The sequence below is a fragment of the Dictyostelium discoideum genome (genome assembly GCF_000004695.1).
Source record: "Dictyostelium discoideum AX4 chromosome 1 chromosome, whole genome shotgun sequence".
Lineage (NCBI taxonomy): Eukaryota > Evosea > Eumycetozoa > Dictyosteliales > Dictyosteliaceae > Dictyostelium > Dictyostelium discoideum.
This window is the reverse complement of record NC_007087.3, coordinates 281,570-304,469: the sequence shown is the minus strand read 5'-3', so window position 1 is coordinate 304,469 and position 22,900 is coordinate 281,570. Positions and strand designations below refer to the sequence as shown.

The 22,900-nt window shown below is 22.1% G+C and overlaps 10 protein-coding genes across 10 annotated transcripts in view; 5 read left to right on the top strand and 5 right to left on the bottom strand.

Moving 5' to 3' along the window:
- Positions 1–433: 433 nt before the first annotated feature.
- Positions 434–661, bottom strand: DDB_G0267542 (hypothetical protein; the record flags this gene model as incomplete). Its single annotated transcript, XM_642021.1, has 1 exon — positions 434–661. The coding sequence occupies one exon, from the start codon at positions 659–661 to the stop codon at positions 434–436; it is 228 nt and encodes a 75-aa protein (XP_647113.1).
- Positions 662–1,237: 576 nt separating this feature from the next.
- scy1 (N-terminal kinase-like protein) lies at positions 1,238–3,862 on the top strand (the record flags this gene model as incomplete). The annotated part of the gene is made up of 3 exons (XM_642020.1): positions 1,238–1,606; positions 1,712–2,214; positions 2,293–3,862. The coding sequence occupies 3 exons, from the start codon at positions 1,238–1,240 to the stop codon at positions 3,860–3,862; spliced, it is 2,442 nt and encodes an 813-aa protein (XP_647112.1).
- Positions 3,863–4,119: 257 nt separating this feature from the next.
- dicB (discoidin-inducing complex protein) lies at positions 4,120–5,943 on the bottom strand (the record flags this gene model as incomplete). The annotated part of the gene is made up of 1 exon (XM_642019.1): positions 4,120–5,943. One exon carries the CDS (start codon positions 5,941–5,943, stop codon positions 4,120–4,122), a length of 1,824 nt encoding a protein of 607 aa, XP_647111.1.
- A 3,087-nt stretch (positions 5,944–9,030) lies between these two features.
- Positions 9,031–10,422, top strand: cdk10 (CDK family protein kinase; the record flags this gene model as incomplete). Its single annotated transcript, XM_642018.1, has 4 exons — positions 9,031–9,094; positions 9,183–9,268; positions 9,360–9,617; positions 9,730–10,422. The coding sequence occupies 4 exons, from the start codon at positions 9,031–9,033 to the stop codon at positions 10,420–10,422; spliced, it is 1,101 nt and encodes a 366-aa protein (XP_647110.1).
- A 227-nt stretch (positions 10,423–10,649) lies between these two features.
- DDB_G0267538 (Arf GTPase activating protein) lies at positions 10,650–12,699 on the bottom strand (the record flags this gene model as incomplete). Its single annotated transcript, XM_642017.1, has 3 exons — positions 10,650–12,245; positions 12,332–12,419; positions 12,560–12,699. 3 exons carry the CDS (start codon positions 12,697–12,699, stop codon positions 10,650–10,652), a joined length of 1,824 nt encoding a protein of 607 aa, XP_647109.1.
- Positions 12,700–13,335: 636 nt separating this feature from the next.
- Positions 13,336–14,588, bottom strand: hibch (3-hydroxyisobutyryl-Coenzyme A hydrolase; the record flags this gene model as incomplete). Its single annotated transcript, XM_642016.1, has 2 exons — positions 13,336–14,412; positions 14,520–14,588. 2 exons carry the CDS (start codon positions 14,586–14,588, stop codon positions 13,336–13,338), a joined length of 1,146 nt encoding a protein of 381 aa, XP_647108.1.
- A 579-nt stretch (positions 14,589–15,167) lies between these two features.
- DDB_G0267534 (hypothetical protein) lies at positions 15,168–15,986 on the top strand (the record flags this gene model as incomplete). Its single annotated transcript, XM_642015.1, has 1 exon — positions 15,168–15,986. One exon carries the CDS (start codon positions 15,168–15,170, stop codon positions 15,984–15,986), a length of 819 nt encoding a protein of 272 aa, XP_647107.1.
- A 577-nt stretch (positions 15,987–16,563) lies between these two features.
- On the top strand, positions 16,564–18,108 carry dafE (diaminopimelate epimerase; the record flags this gene model as incomplete). The annotated part of the gene is made up of 1 exon (XM_642014.1): positions 16,564–18,108. The coding sequence occupies one exon, from the start codon at positions 16,564–16,566 to the stop codon at positions 18,106–18,108; it is 1,545 nt and encodes a 514-aa protein (XP_647106.1).
- A 209-nt stretch (positions 18,109–18,317) lies between these two features.
- Positions 18,318–20,975, bottom strand: DDB_G0267532 (hypothetical protein; the record flags this gene model as incomplete). Its single annotated transcript, XM_642013.1, has 1 exon — positions 18,318–20,975. The coding sequence occupies one exon, from the start codon at positions 20,973–20,975 to the stop codon at positions 18,318–18,320; it is 2,658 nt and encodes an 885-aa protein (XP_647105.1).
- A 1,657-nt stretch (positions 20,976–22,632) lies between these two features.
- DDB_G0268270 (hypothetical protein) overlaps positions 22,633–22,900 on the top strand; it is a gene marked incomplete at both ends in the record, with an annotated part of 2,238 nt that continues 1,970 nt past the window's right edge. Inside the window, one exon of the mRNA XM_642012.1 lies at positions 22,633–22,900. This exon is cut by the window's right edge and continues 546 nt beyond it. Coding sequence (XP_647104.1) covers positions 22,633–22,900 — 268 coding nt within the window.

Genomic DNA, 22,900 nt, shown 5'->3' with positions numbered 1-22,900 from the left:
AATCTCAATAAAATAATCTAATTAAAAATAATCTAATTAAAAATATAATTAAAGTAACCATTTATTAATTTGTATTATATTCATGTGTGTGTAAGTGTGTGTATGGGTGTGAAATTGATTATTTATTTGATAATGAAATGTTTTGATCGATTGATTGATTATAAATTTCAATTTTTTATTATTACACCCCTCTTCTGAACCAAACTTTCTACAATTATTACAAATTAAGAATTAACATTAATATTTTTGGAATTTTTAGGAAGAATGAAAAAATAAAAAATAAAAATAAAATTATTAACAAATGAAACTTACTTTATTACTTTTAAAAATAAATTTTATTTCTATTTCTATTTTTATTTTTATTTTTATTTTTATTTTTATTTTTATATTCTTAAAATTAATAAAAATCAAGTAAATGAAAAAAAAAAAAAAATTATTTATTGAATCTTGAATGAACAAAATCCACTGTTTTATTATTTGATTCAATCATTTGATTATTATAATTTTTAAAAGTCTCTACGTTATTTAATAATTTATTTAAACTTTTTTCTAATATTGAAAATTCATTTCCTTTATATTTTCCTTTATCATTATCATCATTATCATCATCCACATTATCTATATTTTTGTTATTGTTGTTGTTGTCATTGTTGTCGTTCATCTTTGTGTAATAATTTTTGAAAAACAAAAATCGTAATGAAATTATAAAAATAATAAAAAAAATAAAAAAAAAAAAAATAAAAAAGTGAATTTTTAATTAAAAAAAAAAAAAAAACAAATAATAATAATCTAAAAATCATTAAAAAGGATTTTTTATTTTAATTTTTTATTTTTTTTTGTAATGGTTTTTATTTAATATTTGGTGAAGAATAATTCTGAAACTAAGTTTCCAATCCTAAGTTTTCAAAGAAATAAATAAATGATAATAATAAAATAATAAATTAGTAATAAATCAGGCAAAAATTAATTTAAACAATTATAAATTTTTTTTAATTAAAAATAAATTTCAATATAAATAACAGGTTAATTGTTTTTTTTTTTTTTTTTAAAAAAAAAAAAAAAAAAAAAAAAAAAAAAAAAAAAAAACTTTTCAAAAATTTTGCAAGGTGTTTTTTTAATACATTTTAATTTTGCTCCATCCTTTTTTTTTTATTTATTACATTTCTTTTTTTTTTTTTTTTTTTTTTTTTTTTTTTTTGATTGTTAAAATCGATCAAACAATTTCAAATAAAAAAAAATGTATATATTTAAATTAATGGGACAAAACTTAACAGCATCACAATCATTCCCATATAATATAGGACCGATTGTGACAGGATATGTTGGGAAATCAATTTGGACATTACATTCAGGTACAAAGAAAGAAGATGGAAGTGCAGTATCAATATTTAGTTTCGATATTAAAAAGAACCCATCAAAATTAGAAGTTGCAAAGAATGGTTTCAAACGTGCAAAAACTACTCGTCATCCAAATGTTTTAAAGTATTTAGATGGTTTAGAAACTGAAACTAATATTTACATTGTTACAGAACCTATTCAACTATTAGATGAACTTTTAGAAGATATTAGAAATTTTGAAAATGCAATTTCATGGGGTTTATATCAAGTAACTGTAATGTATATTCAATTATAAACATATAAACATATAAGCATATTATGTTTATTTATTAACTTATATTTTAACTTAATTTTTTTTTTTTTTTTTTTTCAGGAAGGATTATCATTTTTAAATAATAAATGTAATTTAACACATGGTAATATTCAAAGTAGTAGTATATTTGTTAATAAAGGTGGTGATTGGCAAATTGGTGGATTGGATTTCGTATCGGATGTAAAGGATATAAATAATAGTATATTAAGGAATCATAATGATTTAATACCAAATAAATATAAATCACCAGAGATAATGAAATCACAATGGCAACAAATTCAACAATCACCATCGTATAGTATCGATTCTTGGATGTTAGGTTGTTTAATGTATGAATGTTATAATGGTACAATGACAAAGGCAGAAGATATAAAGAATTTAGATCAAATACCAAAACAATTACATCAAGCCTATCAAAAATCATTTGCTGTTAAAACTGAATCAAGATTAAATCCTCAAAAGTTTTTAGAATCACCATATTTTCAAAATGTTTTTGTTGAAACTTTAGTTTTCCTTGAAAATATAACATTAAAAGATACTTTTGAAAAAGAACAATTTTTTAAGTAATTATTATTTTATTAATAAAAGTTATTATTTTTTTCATGAAAATACTAATATATTTTTATTTTTTATTTATTTAGAAAATTAGATCAACATATTGAAAAAATACCAATTAATATTTGTAAATTTAAAATTTTACCACATTTAGTTACAGCATTTGATTTGGGACCAGTCAATCCAAGATTATTAAGTACTTTGTTAAAGATTGGATCAAATTTATCAACAGAGGAGTATAATAGTAGAATTGTACCAAGTGTTGTTAAATGGTTTGCATGTGATGATAGAGCATTGCGTATTAATCTATTGGAGAATTTAGAACATTATATCCAACATTTGAATGAGGCCACTATTAATGATCAAATATTTCCACATGTTGTCAATGGTTTCAATGATAATCCAACTTTGAAAGAGTTAACCATTAAATCAATGTTACTATTTGCACCAAAGTTACAAGAGAAAACAATGATCATTCTTTTGAAATATTTCGCTGCACTTCAAAAAGATCAACAAGCTGGTGTCAGATGTAACACTACCATTTGTTTGGGTAGAATAACCGAATACATGAATGAGGCAACAAAGAAACGAGTTTTAATACCCGCCTTTTCAACTGCCTTGAAGGATCCTTTCGTTCCTTCTCAAAATGCTGCTATTCAAGCTTTCATGTTTACAATATCAAACTATAGTTTAGAGGAATTAGCAACTCGTGTCATACCAGAGGTTTCAAGAATGCTAATCTCACCTGAAAAATCAATTAGAACTTCTGCTTTCACCGCTATAAATATGTTTTTACAAAAAATTGAAAAGAATGTTGATTCAATTTTACCATCATCACCACAACAACAACAACAAAATGGTTCAACTTTAAATACAAATCCAAATGATCCAAATCAAAATTCACAAGACTCAATGTTAGGTTGGGCTGTTGGAATTACTAAAAAACTTTATAGTGGTGAAAATTCTCCAATTACTGCAACAAATAATAATAATAATACTAATACTCCACCAATTAACCAAAATAATAATAATGGTTATAAATCTCCACCAATTAATCAAAATAATAATCAAAATAATAATCAAAATAATAATCAAAATAATAATCAAAATAATAATCAAAATAATAAATCATTACAAAATAAACAACCAACTAAAGTTATACATGATGGTTGGGGTGATAATGATTATCAAGAACCACCAAAGAAACAAACAACTACTAATACACCATCAAAATCTTCAAAATATAAGGTTGAAGACAATGATGATGATGATGATGACGATGAAGACTATCAAGAAGAAGATTATAGTAAATATAAAGAAGATTTACCAAGACTCACTCCAAAACCATCTTCAACATCATCATCTTCTTCTTCAACATCAAATAAATTAGATAACAAACCAATGTCTTTAGTATCTAAAAATAAACCAAAATACTCTTTTGATGAAGAAGATACTTCTTCTTCTTCAAGTAATATAGTGAATAAAAATAATAACAATAAAAATAATAATTCAGATGGTTGGGGTGACGATGATGGTTGGGGTAATGATGAAATTCAAGTTCCTTCTACAACCACTTCAAATATTAAAAAAACTGTTGAAAAGAAAACAATTGTAACTGCTTCCAAATCTGATGGTTGGGATGATGGTTGGGATTAAAATACAAATTTATAAAAACAATAATTAATAAAGATTTAAATTAAATTTTAAAATAATAACAATAATAATAATAATAATAATAATGATATAATAAATAAAAAACAATAAAAAATAATTTTTTATAAATAAATAAAATTACATGTTTTTTTTTTTTTTATTAATTTAATTGTTTAATTTTCTTTTTTTTTTTTTTTTTTTTAATAATTCTGTATTTAAATTATTATTTAAATTTTAATTTTTTTTTTTTTTTTTTGATTTTATAATTTTCTTTCAACATCGATATCATCAGATTTATTTTGAGAGAAATTTGTTAAAACTTGAGAATCATTTCTTTGATCATTCTTTTTTGAAGTTTTCCACCAAACACCTAATGAAACGAAACAAGCCAAAGCAACCATACTAACAGAGATACCAGCTAATGAACCTTTAGAGATACCATCAGTTCCAAGTGTAATTATTGCTTGTTGACAAGCATAATCAGTGTGAACCAATACTGATGTATTTGTAATTGAAATTGAGTATTCACAACCACCAGTAGTTGAAAAATCAGTGATAACATCATTATCTGGATCGTAAGTATATAATTTAACATTATCGGTTGACAATGGAGTAACGAAACCATTCGAAGTTTTAATGACTTCCATTGAACCATTATTTAAAATTTCAATGTAAACATAGATTTCAATGATTGTACCAGATTGAACATCCAATGAACCACTTGTATTCAACCAACTGAAATCTAATGGTGATGAAAGATAGAATTGAATTTTAGCACCAGATTCAACAATGACATTACCATTTACAAAGAGTCTTGTCTTTTCATTGTAAACACCCAATGAACCAGATTCAACAGTGAGGGCTTGATTCAATTCACCATAGTAACCAAAGATAGAACCAGTGTTTGATGTAATTGGAGCATTACTATTTAATTTACTTGATGACAAAATTAAATCACCTTGGTTTTCATATGAATCAAAGTTGGCAATTGAATTTCTCATTGATAAACTACAACCACTACAATCGTAATAGTTGCCTGCATTCAATATGGCTGCGTCCATAATCATGTAAACATTGGAACCTGTGAATTGACTTGCAAGAGTATGGCTTTGATTAAAGGAATAAACAGAATCAATCATTGTAATTGGTGATTGAATTGTACAATTTGATTTAATTGTAAATACTGAACCTTTGAAAACGGCAGATGCTGGAGAGAAAGTGGTTGGTATAGATTGAAGTATTGAAAGTGTTGAATTGTTTACAAGGATTGAACTTGTGGTAGCAGTTACTAAACTATCCAAATATAAACGTGATGAAGTTAATTGAATACTCGATTGATCATTCAATGTAACAACACCAGATATTTTAACATTATCAGCATCAATGGCAACTATTTTACTTTGATCATTCAATACTAAACCAGATGGTAAATTAGTTTGGTTGAAAAAAATAAATGATTGACCTTGGAAATTTAATGATGAAGCATCATTGAGAACACTATTGCCAACGGTGAATTTTGAATCACCATTTTGTTTAGAGTACATAAATAATGAAGTGTCATCATTCATTGTGAAAACACCATTAATTGTTGAGATGGAACGATTGACATCCAATACGGAATTTCCAGTCATTGTAAAACTTGAGCCAACCATTAAAGTTTGCATACTTTGTAAATTCATTAAAACATTTACAGCATTTCTAGTTGCACTTCCACTAACCAATGAGTTTGCATAGGAATCGGATAGACTTAAACTTAATCTTGAATTTGTGGCCATGGAAAATGCTCCACTCACAATTAATGATGTATCTATAATTTCCAAAGAAATAGTTGAACTCATTTCAACACCTCCCAATGTTAAATTATTATTTATCAATGTTGTAATGGTTATATCACCATCGACAACAGTTTGTGTAGAATCAACTCCCATTGTAACTATATCAGTTGTTAATGGGCTTGTTGATGGACTCCAACATGATGAATCTGTAAATAAATTACAACCACTACCACCAATCCAAACTGGATTTTGTCCAACAATCGATTTAATAAAAATTAAATAAATTAAAATTATAATTTTTTTATTCATTTTTATTTTTTATTTTTTTTTTATAATTTAATTTAAATTTATATACTACAAGTTATTTTAGTTTTTTTAATTTTATTTTTTTTTTATTTTATTAATATTATAAATTATTACAATTATTTTTATTTTTTTTTTTTTTATATTTTATTTAATTTTTTTTTTTTTTTTTTTTTTTTTTTTTTTTTTTACAACTACACAAACCTGACGTTATTTTTAATGGGGTAAAGTGTGATTTATATAGTTTAATTTATAATAAAATTATTATTATTTTTTTTTTTTTTTTTGTAATATTATTTTTATTATTTTTATTATTTTTATTATTTTTATTTCGTTGAATGGGTGTTAAAAAAAAAATGATTATTAATTTGTGGTTAATTAATTAATAAATAAATAAATAAATAAATAAATAAAATTTTTTTTTTTTTTTTTTTTTTGTTTTTTGTGTAAAAATAAAAATGTGGATAAGTTAAGTTATAACAACGATAAATAAAAATATGATTAAATAAATTATAAGAAAGAGATGATAATTAAATAATAATAATACAAATAATGGTACTGATAGTAATATTACAAATAAATAATATAAAAATAAAAAAATTCAATTTTTTTTTTTTATTTAAATAATTGTTTTTGATTGATTAGTGATCAAACAAGATTGAGAGAAAAAATATTTTTTAAAAAATGAAATAAAAAAATAAAAAAAAGGTTTTTATAATTTTTTTTTTATTATTTAATTTTTTTTTTATTATTATTATTATTATTATTTTATTTTTTGTTTTTTTTTTTTTTTTTTCTATTATTTTAAAAATGGTATTAAAATTAGGTGTTGTGTGTGTGTATGTGTGTAATTGAGTGATTTTTTAATTTTTAAAGGGATTTTGTGAGCAAAATAAAATAAAAAAAAAAAATAATAATAATAAAAATAAAATAATTTATGTTGAAATTAGTGGTGATTTCAAAATTGTGCAAATGTACCCCATTACCACAGAAAGAATTTTGTGAGATTTTCACAGATATATCATTTTTTTTTTTTTTCAAAATTTTTTTTTTTTATTCATTTTCATTTTTTTTATTTTATTTTCATTCTTCATATTAATTTTAATGTGTTCATACTTTTAGTGGTTAACCTTATTGCGACACCACACATTAATTCAAAATTAATTAAGATTTTGATTTTTTTTTTTTTTATTATTTTTTTTTTATTATTTTATTTTATTTTTTTTTTTTTTTTCTTATGTTTGTACAATCACCCTCTATCTCATATTCGTTAATTGAACCTTATTTTTAAACCCTCACTCCCAAGCCCACACAAATAATTAATATCAGAAAAAAAGAAAAAAAAAAAAAAAAAAAAAAAAAAAAACTTTTATTTATATCAATTGTTTACACCCAGAAACACTAAACACTATTTTGTTTTTATTATTGTTATTTTTTTTTTTTTTATTATTTTTAAAGTTATACTATTATTTAATTTTGTTTTTTTTTTATTTTTTTTTTTTTAAAAGTTAAAATTAGTCATTACTATAATATGATTGATCATATGGTTTTTGTTAACACTATTACTTGAAAGTTTGTGAATTTTCTCACAATCAATTTCAAAATTATTGCAAAGATGGTTTAAACAAAACGATTTTTATTTTTTTTTTTTTTTATAAAATTTTTTTTTTTTTTTTTTCTATCAAAGTAATGGGTTGAGCAAGTTCAATGGGACAGGTATGGTTATTATTTTCTAAAAATAAAATGGGTTAAATTGTTATTTAAACTTTTTTTTTCAAATAAAAAAATAAAAAAATAAAAAAAATAATTAAAAAAAATAAATAAAATTTTAAATTGTAAATTGGAAAAAAAAAAAAAAAAAAAGTTAGATTTAAAAAACTTTTTCCTTTTACCCTTTTAGATTTATTAAAACTTTTCAGAAAATTAAAAAATACAAATAAAAAAAAAAAAAATTATTAATAAAATAAAAAAAAAATAAATCATCCCAAAATAACCTTTTTTTTTCGTAAAATTTGTAATATATCTAATTCCTTTTTTTTTTTTTTTTTTTTTTTTGTTTATAATGGAAATTTATTAATGGACCAAAAGAAAAAGATTTCTTTAAAAAATATTTACATTACAATTTTTAAAATTGTATCAAACACATATGTGATCTTTTGAAAAATTAAAAAAGAAGATATACACAAAAAATTTTTTTTTTTTTTTTTTAGTTTTTTTTTTTTATCATTTGTCTATCTTTTTATCTCACTTTAATTTTCCCTAAAAAGAGGAATTGAATTAGAAGTAAACTTTGGTAATTTAAGAAAAAGATATTAGTTTTTCATTGAAGTATTGATGATAAGATATTTTTCAATGATTAAATCTTTATTTGCTGTTTTTTCTAATTTCCTTTTTGCTGTGGTTCGATTGTTAATATTGTAATTGGAAAAGATATATGTTTGTGTAAAAAAAAAAAAAAAAATAATATCAAATTATTTTTTAAATTAATACATCGTCAGATTTGAAAAGGCAAGAAATATGGCTACAAATTTTTTTAAAAAATCTGTTAAATTAATTTATACTTTTTTTCTATTTAGTAAAATAATAAAATTGTAATTTTAAAAATAATAATAAAAAAAAAAAAAAAGAATAACTCGAAACAAGATTTATTTTAAGATATAAAAATTTATTATTAAAAAATTATATAAATATTAAAAATAATAATAATAATAATAAATTTTAATTTCAATATCATAAAGTGTAAAATGATAAACTCCTTCCTAAAACGTCACTTTTTTTTTTATTAATTTAAATTTATTTTAATAACCCAAACTTGGCATAAAAAAAAAAAAAAATAAAAAAAATAAAAAATAAAAAATAAACCAATCAAACCAATTTTATTTTTTTTTTAAAAAAATTATTTATTTATATATATATATTCCCTCTAGTTGTTCCTCAAAATAAAAAAACAATTACAATAAAAGAATGATAAATAATTAAATTCTAAAAAAAAAAAAAAAAAAAAAAAAAATACAGGCTTTGTGTGCCTGCAAAATTAAAATTTTTTTATTTTTTATTTTTTTTTATTTTTTTTTTTTTTCTACTCCTCACCAAATGCGATCTGTTTTATCTTTTGAGAAATTAGATAGTATTGGGGAAGGAACGTATGGTATTGTTTGTAAGTTGAAACATACAAATCTTTTGATTTTTATTCATACATTCATATCAATTTTAAAGAAATAAAATTCTAACTTTTTTTAAAAAAGCCAAAGGAAGAGATAAGGAAACAGGGAGGATAGTAGCTTTGAAAAAAGTTAAAATTGGTCAACAAGATAAAGATGGAATACCATTGGTAAGTTAAACATTTTTATTACTCTCATTATTATTTTTTTTTTTTTTATTTATTTAAAACTTTTTCTCATTTATTTTTTAAAAAAAAAAAGACTTCTTTAAGAGAAATTCAAATTTTAAAAGAAATAAAACATCCAAATATAGTTTCATTATTAGAAGTTGTAATTGGATCTACTGGTGATAAAATATATTTAGTTTTTGAATATTTAGAACATGATGTTGCATCACTAATCGATAATATAAATAAACCATTCAAACTATCAGAAATTAAATGTTTTTTACTTCAATTATTAAGAGCTGTAGAATATTTACATTCCCATTGGATAATTCATAGAGATTTAAAATGTAGTGTAATGTATCTTTTATTTATTTTATTTAAATTTATTCTATATTAATTTAGTTTTTTTTTTTTTTTTTTTTTTTTTTTCTTTTTTTTTTTTTTTTTTTTTTTTTTTTTTTTAGAATTTATTATATGGAAATAATGGTAATTTAAAATTAGCAGATTTTGGATTAGCAAGAAAATTTGGATACCCAATTGAATCAATTACTCCATGTATGGTAACATTATGGTATCGTTCACCTGAACTATTATTAGGTTGTCAAAAATATTCAACAGCAGTTGATTTATGGTCAATTGGTAGTATATTTGGTGAATTATTAATTGGTAGACCATTAATTACTGGTAATAATGAAGTGGATCAAATTATGCGTATATTTAATTTATTGGGTGAACCAAATGAACAAATTTGGCCAGGATTTTCATCATTACCAAACTTTAAACGATTAAATAATATTCCTCATCAACCATATAATAATCTTAGAGAATTAGTACCAACAATATCTGATACTGCTTTTGACCTTTTAAATCAATTACTAACTTATGATCCAACAAAAAGAATTACTGCTTCTGATGCTATAAAACATCCTTTCTTTTATGAAAATCCATTTCCTCAATCCATTGAAATGATGCCAAAATTTCCAACCATTTCCAAATCTTTTAAAAATCAAAATAAAAAACAAAATAATAATTTTAATAATTTTGTTCAAAATAATCAAACAAATCAAAATAATCAAACAAATCAAAATAATCAAACAAATCAAAATAATAAAACAAGTCAAAATAATAATATGGATAGTTACAAATACTCAAAATAAAATTTAAATAAAAATACATCAAAAAAAAAAAAAAAAAAAAGAAAGAAAAAAAATATATGTGAAAATTCATGCACATAGATCCTTTTTCCTTTTTTTTTTTTTTTTTCTTCTTGTTTTATTAATTGTTTTTTAAATTATAAATACTATTGGAAATTTTTTTTTTTTTTTTTTTTTTTTTTTTTTTTTTTTTTTTTTTTTTTTGTTTGTTTTATTGAGTGATTTATTGTTTAAAAGAAACTACCACTTCCACTATAATCACCAAATGGTGTTGAAGTTTGTTGTTGTGGTGGTTGTTGTTGTTTTGGTGCTTGGAGTTGAGAGAAAAAATCGTCATTACTAAATGCACCATTATTATTATTGTTATTATTATTATTATTGTTATTATTATTATTACTTGATGTATTGTTATTGTAATTAAAACTATTGTTATTATTATTATTAAAACTATTAATCTTTCCATTCCCACTATTAATCATATTACTACTTGTAGTATTACCATTATTACCAAAAGGATTTGAAAATGGATTAGAATTTGCAGTTGCAGGAGGAGAAGAAACTGATGTTGATGATGTATTAAATGTTGATTCAAATGGATTGGGTTTTGTTACACTTCCACTGTTGGTATTATTATTATTACTGGTTGTATTATTATTAGAAAATGGTGATAAACTTGCGAATGGTGAATTTTGTTGTTGTTGTTGTGGTTGTTGTTGTGGTTGACTTCCAAATGAGTTTATATTACCACCACTATTATATGGTTGTGGTTGTAATGCACCAAATTGATTATTATTACTACTACCTATACTTCCACTATTAGCTTTTCCAACACTACCACTATTACTTGATGCGAATGGATTAATTTGTTGTTGTTGTTGTTGTTGTTGTTGTTGTTGTTGTTGTTGTAGTTGTTGTTGTTGAGGTTGAGGTTGCATTTGTGAGGTGTTTGAATTTCCCCAATCACCACCAAAGATTTGATTTGCATTATATTGATTATTTGGTTGATTAAATGGAGGTGGTGAGTAGTTACTACTATTACTACTCATCATATTATTATAAAGTTGTGGTTGTTGATAACCATTGTTCATTTGTGGTTGTTGTTGTGGTTGTTGTTGTTGTTGTTGATATCCCATCATATTGTATTGTTGTTGTTGTTGTTGTAATGGAATACTATTATTTGGGGTACCCCATTGATTTACTGATTGTTGCCAACTTGTATTGCCAGAATTATTCCATGAATGATTATCCCCAACTTGTAATTGTTGTTGTGGTTGTTGACCATATTGATTCATACCATTATTCATCATCATACCATTATTCATACCATTATTCATACCATTATTCATACCATTATACCCATTATTCATCATAGCAAAAGATTGTTGTGGTTGTTGTTGTTGTTGTTGATATGATGGTTGTGTTGGTTGTGAAAATATATCATTTAAATCAATTAAAGTACTATTTTGTTTTGAAGGAGTTGGATTATTACTATTTACGGTTGATGGTGGTGTTGTTGAAAGTTTTCTGTTTGAAGCAGGTGGTGAATCCCATAAACTATTAGAACTAGCTTGACGGCCAGTAGTTGGTGTACTATTTTGAGAATGTGGTTGGCTATTATTGTTGTTGTTGTTAGAATAAACTTGAATTGGTGGTATATCACTTCCTAAAATATTTGATAATGGTTCAACTTTTGGTGCACCATTATCTACCCATTGTCTTTTATTATATTTTAAATCAATGAATTGTCTAATTCTAGTTTGATCTCCTTCTGATGGCTCTGGAAAATCTGATGGTCTCCATCTTGCTAACCAATAAGCTCTTGCTGCCTATTAATATTAATATTAATATATATATATCAATATCAATTGGTTTATATATATATATTTTAAAAAAAAAATAAATAAATAAATACCTTATTACCACCAGCTTTTAATTTTGAGACTTCTTCTGGTTTAAAAGTACCCATAGAGACAGACTTTACTCTTCTACCAAAATTTGAACTATATTTTTAAATTAAAAAAAACAATTATATTAGGAAATTATTTCATAAATAAAATTTTTTTTTTTTTTTTTTTTTTTTTTTTTTTTTTTTTTTTTTTTTTATTATTATTATTATATATAATTTTAATGGTTTACATACTGAATACCACTACATGATTGACAAACAAAAGTGGCCAAATCCAAACATGCATAAACAGAACCTTGTGGACAATCCATACATTTTAAATTTTCTGGTAATTTTAATAATTCTCTTATCTGTCTTTCTTCATTTTTTGACATTTTGTGTACTATATATATTTAATTTATTATATATATAAATATATATATATAATCTCTTTTTTTTTTATATATAATTTTTTTTTTTTTTTGAAAAGGTGGTAAATTAATAAAAAAAAAAAAAAAAAAAAAGGAAAAAATATTTTTTTTATTTTTTTTTTTTTTATTTTTTTTATTTTTTTTTCATTTTTTTTATGGGTGAAACACAACCTTTTTTTCATTCATATGACCATCTAATTAATATATTTTTTTAATTTTTAATTTTTTTTTTTTTAAAAGAACGACAGATCCGAATCCAGAAAAAACCACTTTTTTTTTTTTTTTTTTTTTTTTTTTTTTTTTTTTTTTTTTTGGAATTCTATAATGGCGATTGATTGCCTTTTAATAAAAATTTAATAATCTTGATTAAATTCAAACAGTGTTATAAAAAATTATTTTTAATATTAATCTTTTTTTTTTTTTTTTTTTAGTTATTATTTTTTAGATTATTATTTTTTTTTTTTTTTTTGTTATTAATATTATTTTATTTTTTATTTTTTTTACTTATTTAATTTTATTTAATAAGTTATGAAAATATATTGAAATAAAATCTTATTAATTTTTTATTTTTTTTATTTTTTTATTTTTTTTATTTTATTTTTAAAATTTTAATTCCTTATTATTTGATAAAGGTTTAAAATAAGAGTTTACAAGAGTTTGATCGATTTGATCAATTGATGGTGGTAACCATTTTGGATTTTTATCTTTATCAACTAACAAAGCTCTTACACCTTCAAAGAAATCTGGTTTTTCAAGGAAATGTTGAGAGATACGGAATTCCATTTCCAAACATTTAGCTAAAGATGGTAATTTAGCACCTTGTTTCATTTGTTCGAATACTACCATTAAAGAGGAGGGTGAAACTGATTTCAAGGTTTTTAAAGTTTGTTTTGCCCATTCACTATTTTCCAACAACTCTAATTGTTCAAAGATTTCTTTGACAGAGTTTTTACCAAAGATTCTTTCAATATCACCCAAATTATCATTGTATTCATTGGATGTGGATTTAGACTTGTCATGGTACTTGGTGAGGATGGAATTGATGGTTTGGGAGGTTGGATTCTCGCATTCCTCTATCTCCTTTTCCAAAGCTTGAATATGCTCATTGCTAACGAAATGAGTGGCAACGCCGGCTAGGTAAACATTGTTACCCTTTAGTTTGCTGCCGGTGAGTGCTAGATACATGCCATAGTTATTTGGCAATCTTGGGAGGAAGTAGGAGCCACCGACGTCGCAAAAGAAACCGATGCCGGTCTCTGGCATTGCGAATACTGTATTCTCTGTGGCCACTCTGAATTTGCCGTGTACTGACAAACCAATACCACCACCCATTGCAAATCCATTGTAGATTGAAACTTGTGCTATTGGATTAGTACCAATTAAATTATTTAAAATGTACTCTTCACGAAAGAATAAGTCACCAATATCATTGGTTTTTGATTTTTGTTCCTCATTCAATTGTTTATAATCGTAAATTGCTCTAATATCACCACCTGCACAAAATGCTTTCTCACCTGCTCCTTTCATTACAATAACTCCTTCACCATCTTTCTTTGTTTTCATCTCTAAATATTTTGGTGTTAAAATTTTAACCATATTTGGATTCAATGCATTTAATGCTTTTGGTCTATTTAATAAAACTTTTAAACATTTTCCTTTTTTTTCAAATAAAACTTCCTTTTTTTTTTTTATTATTAATTATTAATTATTAATTATTTATTATTTATTATTATTAAATAAAAAAAAAAAAGAAAAAAAATTTAATATTTTTTAAAATACATTACTTCTGTTGATGTTGAAAATTGTCTAATATTTTTACCAATATGGTTAGAAATTGTTAATAGTCTATCCATTTTTAAAAATAAACAAAAAAAAAAAAAAAAAAAATGAAATTTGTTTTAAAATCAAAAAAATTAAAAAAAAAAAAAAATGAAATTTAAATTCTGAAAATTAAAAAAAATAAAAAATAAAATAAATACTATCTAATACTTTAAGTATATATATTATTTGAGTGTGATTTTTATTTAATTCCATTTTGGGGTTATTATTATCATAAAAAAAATTGGTTTAATACCATAAAAATTAATTACTTTATTATTATTTATTTTTTTTTTTAACAAAGTTTTTTCTTTTTATTTCATTTCAAAATTAAAAAAATTATTAATCTAAACATTTTTAAAAATTTATTTTTATCTTTTATTTTTTTGAAAAATAAGAAAATAAAATAAATTTATAAAAAAATATAAAAAATGATTTAATTGTTCAATCAAAAAAATAATTTGCCACGAACAAATGTTTTGTTTAGTTTTTTCATTTCAAAAAAAAAATTTTTTATTTTTATTTTTTTTTTAATTTTTATTTTTTTATTTTTTTATTTTTTTTTTTTCGAAATCATTTTTTTTTTTTTTTTTTTTTATAAATAAATATATATAATGACAGAAAATAAAGAATCGTCATCGTCATCATCTTCATGGCTTCCATGGAGAAGATCATCAAATAATAATAATAAAAATACAGATAATAAAAATATAGATGAAAATAATAAAAAAACAGAAGCAACAGCAACAGCAACAGCAGCAACAACAGCAACAACAACAACAACAACAACAACAACAACAACAACAACACCAACAAATAAAAATATAGAAAATGAACAAATTAAATCAAAAAATAAAGAAGAAGGAAAAAATCATCAAAAGAATCAAGATAAACAGCAACCAAGAACTAAAGAAGAAGAAGAGAGAAAAACTGTAAAGAGATTAGAGAAAAAGAATAGATTTTTATTACAAGAGGAAAAGAATAGAATGATGGAGGAGAAAAAAGAGAGAATGGTAGATTTACTTGAAAATCCACCAATTCTTAAAGCAGATCTTACGACTGATGATAAGATGAAATGCGTTTATAATCGATATGGATATACAGTCACTCCAAAGCAATTGATATGGAGAGCAGGTTTCACTGGTGGTATAGCTGGTGCTTTAATTGGCAACAGTATTGCGAAAACCAATCCAATTAAACCAATTAAAACATTTGCAATTTGTTTATTCGCTGGTATTGGTGGTTACATTGGCTCTTCTTTCGTTTATAGTTTACCAAATTTCAAAGAGAATTACGATGACTACATGTATCGTCAATATGATATTGATGCTGAAAATTACTTTTTTAATGAAGTTCCAGATCTCTTAATTCGTAGAGAATTATTAAAAAAGAATATTAAAACCGATATTCATGGTAGAATTATAAAAGAATAATAAATAATAAATAATAAATAATAAATAATTAATAATAATAAAAAAAAACATTAAAAATATATATTTATAAATTTTAATTTTTTTTCAATTTTTTTTTTTTTTATTTTTAATATTATTACTATTATTACTATTATTCTTTTAACTAATTATTTATAATAATTATAATCTTTATAAAATTTTTTTTTTTTTTAATATTTTTTAAAAGATTATAAAATAATTATTTTCATAGAATAAATATTTGATTACCACCAAAAAAAGATATTTATTTTTTTTTATTTTTTTTTTTCTAGATAAATCCCGATTTTTTTTTTTTTTTTTTTTTTTTTTAATTTTTTTTTTAATTTTTTTTTGTTTTTTTTTTTTTTTTAATTTTTTTTTTTTTTTCTTTTTAATGGGCGCTAATATATTATTGTGAATAGTATGAAAATTTTAGAGGGAAGTAAACGATAATAAAATCGTTATCATTACCTTAAAAATCTAAAAACATACACACAAATAAAATTAATAAAATCAAAAAAAATCGAAAAATCAAAAAAATCAAAAAAATCAAAAAATCAATTAATATATATAGGAGATAATGGATATAACTAAATGCCCATTTCATAATTCATTTTTATCATCATCACAAATTCCAACACAACAACAACAAAAACAACAAAATAATTTGAATCGACAAATTTTTTATCAAAAACAACAAGAACAAGAACAACAATATCAACAACAACAACAACAAAATGAATTATTGTTATCATCGGTCATATTAAAATTTTGTAAGATGCATGTACGTGGTCAAGATTTTATTATATTTCATATTGATAATCTTAGGGTAGAATATAATAATTCATCATTTAGACCATCAATTCAAGTATTACAAAACATTGCTCAAAGATTATGTGATAGAGAACAAGGCGTTGGTGCTGATAATACACTGGTATTAACACCACCTCCAAATGATAAATTGAATGAAACTGACTTTCAACTTTTAATTTTTAATTCTGATGGTAGTATTGCTGAAAATTGTACAACTGGTGTTTCTTGCGTTTGCAAATATATTGTAGATTATAATTTAAAATCTTATCGAACAAACAGTCAAAACAATCAAAACAATCAAAATAATCAAAATAATAATATTGAAATTGAACAAAATAATAATAATAATAATAATAATAATAATAATAATAATAATAATAATAATAATAATAATAATAATAATAATAATAATAATAATAATGTAAATAATAATAATAATAATAATAATAATAATCAAGAACCACATCATAATGAAGATTTAAAACCATTTTTTTCAAGAAATAGATTAAAAACATTAAATCAAACACCTTATCTTTTATTTGAATCTAGAAGTATTAGTATTTATACGATAGCAGGTATACAACAATGTATGACCATTCCTCAACATCCATTAAATAATGCAAAAACACTTTGGAGTAAAGTTAGTTTAGGTAATCCATTAGTTTTGAAAACATCTGATCATCATGGTGGTAGTAGTGGTGGTAATTTTCAACATCCAAATATAAATCAATTTCAAATCGACTCAAATATTTTTCAACAATGTCCAATCTTTAAATTAAATAATAATATTATTAATATTAATAATAATAATGATTTATCAAATTCATTTGGTAGAGTATTATTATCAACCAATTCATCATATAATGAATATAGTAAAGTAATTCAATGTGGTGGTCATTTTATTAATTCAACATTAGTTTCAATGGGTAATCCTCATTGTGTATTACATTTGGAGAATGTTGATGAATTTCCAATGGATTACTATGGTAAAGTTATTGAATCACATCCAATATTTCCACAAAAGACAAATGTTGAATTCGTACAAGTGAAAACTAGAGATTCACTACGTGTTAGAGTTTGGCAACGGGGTATTGGTGTAACAAATTCTTGTGGAACTGGTGCTGCTGCCGCTTTGGTTAGTGGGGTTTTACGTGGTAAAAATAATAGAAAAGCAAATGTTCAAATGGATGGTGGTATTTTAGAAGTTGAATGGAGAGAAGAAGATGATAAAGTTTTTGTTAGTTGTCCTTCTGTAACAGTTTTTGAAGGTTCAATTAAATTCTTTCAAGATGAATTACAACAACCATTTTAAAAAAAATAAAAACAACAAAAAAAAAAAACAAAAAAAAAAAAAAACAAAAAATAAATAAATAATAAATAAAATAAAAAAAAAGGTATAAAACAATAAAATAATAAAAGTTTTCCAATAAATAAATTTCATTATTACATTTTATTATTACTTTTTTTTTTTTTATTTTTCCTCGGGGGCTTGTTAGTTTATAGATATTTTATTTGTTTTTGCTATTGTTGATTATTTATTAAATTAATAAAACTATTATTAAATAAATGATGGGTTGAATTATTTTTTTCAATAGTGATTGATTGTGATTTTGTTGAAATTAATTGTTGTTGTTGTTGTTGTTTAGTGGTTGATAAAGATAAAGGTGGAGAATAAATATCAAATGGATGATCTTCAATAAGATTTGAATTTGAACTACATGGTGAAAATAATAAAGTTGATGAAGAAGAAGGTGATAATAAAAGTGAAGATAATGATGATACATCATTTGTATCCAATTCCTTTTCATCTTTATCAATGATTTCTTCATTGTTAATATTTGTATTGACAATTTGTTGTTGTTGTTGTAAAATTTCATTATTTTGTTGTTGTAATTGTTGTTGTTGTTGTTGTTGTTCAATTTTATTTTTTTGAAATTCAATTATATTTTGATGATCATTTAAATTAAATTCATTTATTAAATCTAAAAATTTTAAATCTTGAATTGAAATTCTTAGGGTTTCTAAACCACTTGAGACTTTTTCTAAAAGTTGTTGATGTTGTTTTTTAAAGTTTTCTTGTTCTTTTAATTTCAATATTTGCTCTTGTTGTCTTTGTTCTTCTAACAATAATAATAATCTAGGAGAATCAGTACCAAAACAATTATCAATATTAGAGTTTGATACATTTTGTGGTGAATCAATTAATGCTTCTAATGATTGTAATAATTCACTATCCAATTTATTTTTAAATGATTTCAATTTTGGTGTAACATTTTGTGAATTATTATTATTTTCAGATATTAATAATTTTGAAATTTTATTTCCATTACCCATATTATTAAAATTATTTCTATTTTTTAAAATTGGAGCGATTGGTGAAGATATTGGAGTTATCATTGGTGAAATATTTTGAGATATTGAATTAGCTGCTGGTGATGATGTAAATAGTATCTTTTGATGGTATGATTGTTTTTTATTACCACTTAATTCTGGTTGTGATTGTGGTTTTACAAAATCATAAATACTAAATTGAGTTGCTGGTGGTTTTATACTATTATTGGTTGTATTACTATTATTTGTGCCAGCTGTACTTGTGGTTGTTGTGGTTGTTGTAGTTGTTGTTGAAACTATACTCTGAATTGTAGTTTGTTTTGGTGATTGGTTATTAAGATTTTCACTAATTGTAAAACCATTTCTAAGTGAAGGTGATTGAATTGAAAAAAGATTGCTACCACTACCACTACCACTACCACAACCATTATTACTTTTATTACTTTCATTACTTTTATTTATTTTAATAATATTATTATCAGGAATTGGTGAAAAACCAACGTCAGAAATATCATCAAAAGTTTCATTCTCTCCAAAACTAACTCTAATTTTATCTATTTTCTCAATATCTTCAGTTTTAACATTTTCTTGATTTTCAAATTTAATAGATTCTTCATTATCTTCTTCATTTTTATAATTATGTTGTGGTTGTTGTTGTAATTGTTGTTGTAATTGATTGGATAATAAATCAGTTGTACTAAGAGTTGAATTTGGTGATTCTATTGCAAATTCTTTAAAATCTTTATTATTATTTATAATTTGACTATGTTTAATTGGACCAAGATTTGAAGATTCAGATTGATATCTGTAGGATGAGATTAATGGTGAATCAGGTACCCAATTTGAAAGACAAGATCTTGCTTTTAATAAAGTTTTATTTGAAAAGTTTTTATTATTTAAATGATTGAATCTATTGATACCACCATGGTGGTAATTATTACCTTCATCATCTGATGATGAACCACTGTCACTATCTAAACCATGTTTTGACATTGGTACGATTTTTGGAATTTTCAATTGAATTGGTACCTGTGAATCCTCATCATAATCAAATGGAAACATGTATTGTGCTAAATCTTCATTTGTAAAATGTAATTCACCTTGTTGATTTATATAAGTTCTTGCTCTTATTAAAACGTCATCATTACCTTCACCTAATAACATTACACCTTTTAATTGCCTTTTAACACCATTTGGAAATATATCTTTTTCTGATAAAATACCAACACCACCAGCATACCCACTTCCACTATCTTTTGATGAGGATGTTGATGGTGATAAATTTTTACCAAATATTCTAATCCTTGATTTATTACCACCACCTCCTCCGCCACCTACATTTGGAGAATCTAAATTTGGATGAATTAATTGAATAGGTGATGATGTTGAGCCTCTTGATGAAACTGTATTTATATTGTAACCATTTGCATCACCACCATCTCCTGATATAGAACTTGATGTTGCTGATGATATCGACTTACCTGATGATGAAGTATTATTACTTTTACTATTTACTAAATTACAACTTTGTGAATTAACTATATTATTTTCACTACTACTATTAATTTGATTATTTATTTTATTTTTATTTAATTGATATGGTGGCGGAGGAGGAGGGTTATTTAAATTATTATTTAAATTATTATTATAATTATTATTATTGTTATTATTATTATTATTATTATTTATAATTTGTGGTGATGAAATTGATGTAAATAATTTATTGTTTGTTGATGTTGATGAAGTATTTGAAGAAGAAGAAAAGAATGACGATGATGGTGTTGTATTACTAGAACTATTTGTACTCCCACCTGAATTTTTATTTTTCTTTTTAAAAAAATTTATCATTTTATTTTAAATATTTTTAATTATTATTATTATTATTATTAAATATTTTTATTAACTAATAAATAATTATTTTATTTTAATTTTTTTTTTTTTTTTTTTTTTTTTTTTTTTTTTTTTTTTAAATAAATATATATATATTGGTATTTAAATTAAATTAGGGACAAAAATTTATTCCCCTATATAAAAATTAAATCCAATTAAAAAAAACAATTACAAAAAAATAATAATAAAATTACTATTTACACTGAACCTTTTTTAAAAAAAAAAAATAAATAAATAAATAAATAAAATAAAATTATAAAAAAAAAAAATATATAAATAAATAAATTTTATAACATTAATATCTTTTCTTCCTACTTAATCAAAAAAACATTCATTCTCTTTTTTATATTAATATAAATAAAAGGATAAATTAAAAAAAAAAAAAAAAAAATTTATATCTCTGTCACAAAAGAGAGTAGTTAAAAAAAATTGATTAGAGGTGTAATTTTGTTTTATTTTATTTTTTTTTTTTTTTTGTTTTTTTTTTTTGTGGTGATTAAGTAAGTAAAAAAAAGATTGGTAGATGATAAAGAGTCTATAAGATATATTAACTATGTATATTTATACATTTTAATCACAACCCCCCTTCTAAAAATAAAAATAAAAATAATTAAAAAAAAAAAAAAAAAATAATTAAAAAAATTAAAATAATATAATTTAAAATAAATATAAATAATTGGGGGGGTGTGTTAATATTTACATTTTATAAAAAAACAATAATTAAACTTATCACCCGGGATATGTTTTTCTTTTTTTAATTTAATTTTTAAATAAAAAAAAAAAAAAAAAAAACTTTTATTATTATTTTCAAACCATTCTCTTAAATTGTAAATTTGTAAAATAAGTAAAAGTATAAAAATATAAAATAAAAATGGTTTCATAACTAGTTCACATAATCTTTAAAAATGAATAATATTTTATTTTTTTTCTCTCTTTCAATATAAATCATTTGTAAGGCTTACACATATGTTTTTTTTTTTTTATTTGAAAATTAATTTATTTTATTGAATTTAGTGAATAATAATAAACTCTAATTGATTTGATAATTTTACAATCAATATTATGAGGGACTTTTAAAGAAAACAAACTTTTTTTTTTTTTTAATTATCATTTTTCGTTGCCATAATATTTGCATTTAATTTGGGGGTTTTGTGGTGTGTTTAGGTTTGGAAGATGTGTGTGGTTTTTTTTTTTTTTTTTTTTTTTTTTTTGTAATAGACATTATCAAATATCTAGAAAAATAATTATAATCAAATAAAAAATGAAAAAAAAACAAAATAAAATAAAATTATAATTAGAGTCAGTAAAATGAAACGTAAACAAGGGTTATAAAATCAGATGATCTTTTTTTAACCTTCCTACCAGCTTTCGCAAAAATTTTCAGTTAAAACTTTTTTTTTTTTTTTTTTTTTTTTTTATTTTCATATATTTTTTTTTTTTTAATCACAATCACTTACACAAAAAAAATATTTTTTTTTAATTAATATTTATTTTTCTCATAAAATACGCTCCTGCTTTTTTTTTTTTTTTTCCAATCACAAAATATTTTTTTTTTTTTTTTTTTTTTTTTAATAGTTTTTTTTTTTTTTTTTTTAATCAAAAATAAATAAATAAAATGAAATCAATTTTTAAAATATTTTTGATATTTTTTATTATATCATTAATATCCAAAAGTGATGGTAAATCACTAAAGAAAATAATTAACAATAGGTATAAACAGATGATTGAAAGGGAATTTTCATCAACCAATAATGATAATAATAATGGATTTTTTCAAGGTTTTAAAAAATTAGCAATCAATGAAAAACAACCAAAAATTATTGATGGAATTGATGAGAATGGATTTATAATAAAGGATGGACATCAACATTTACCAGGATATG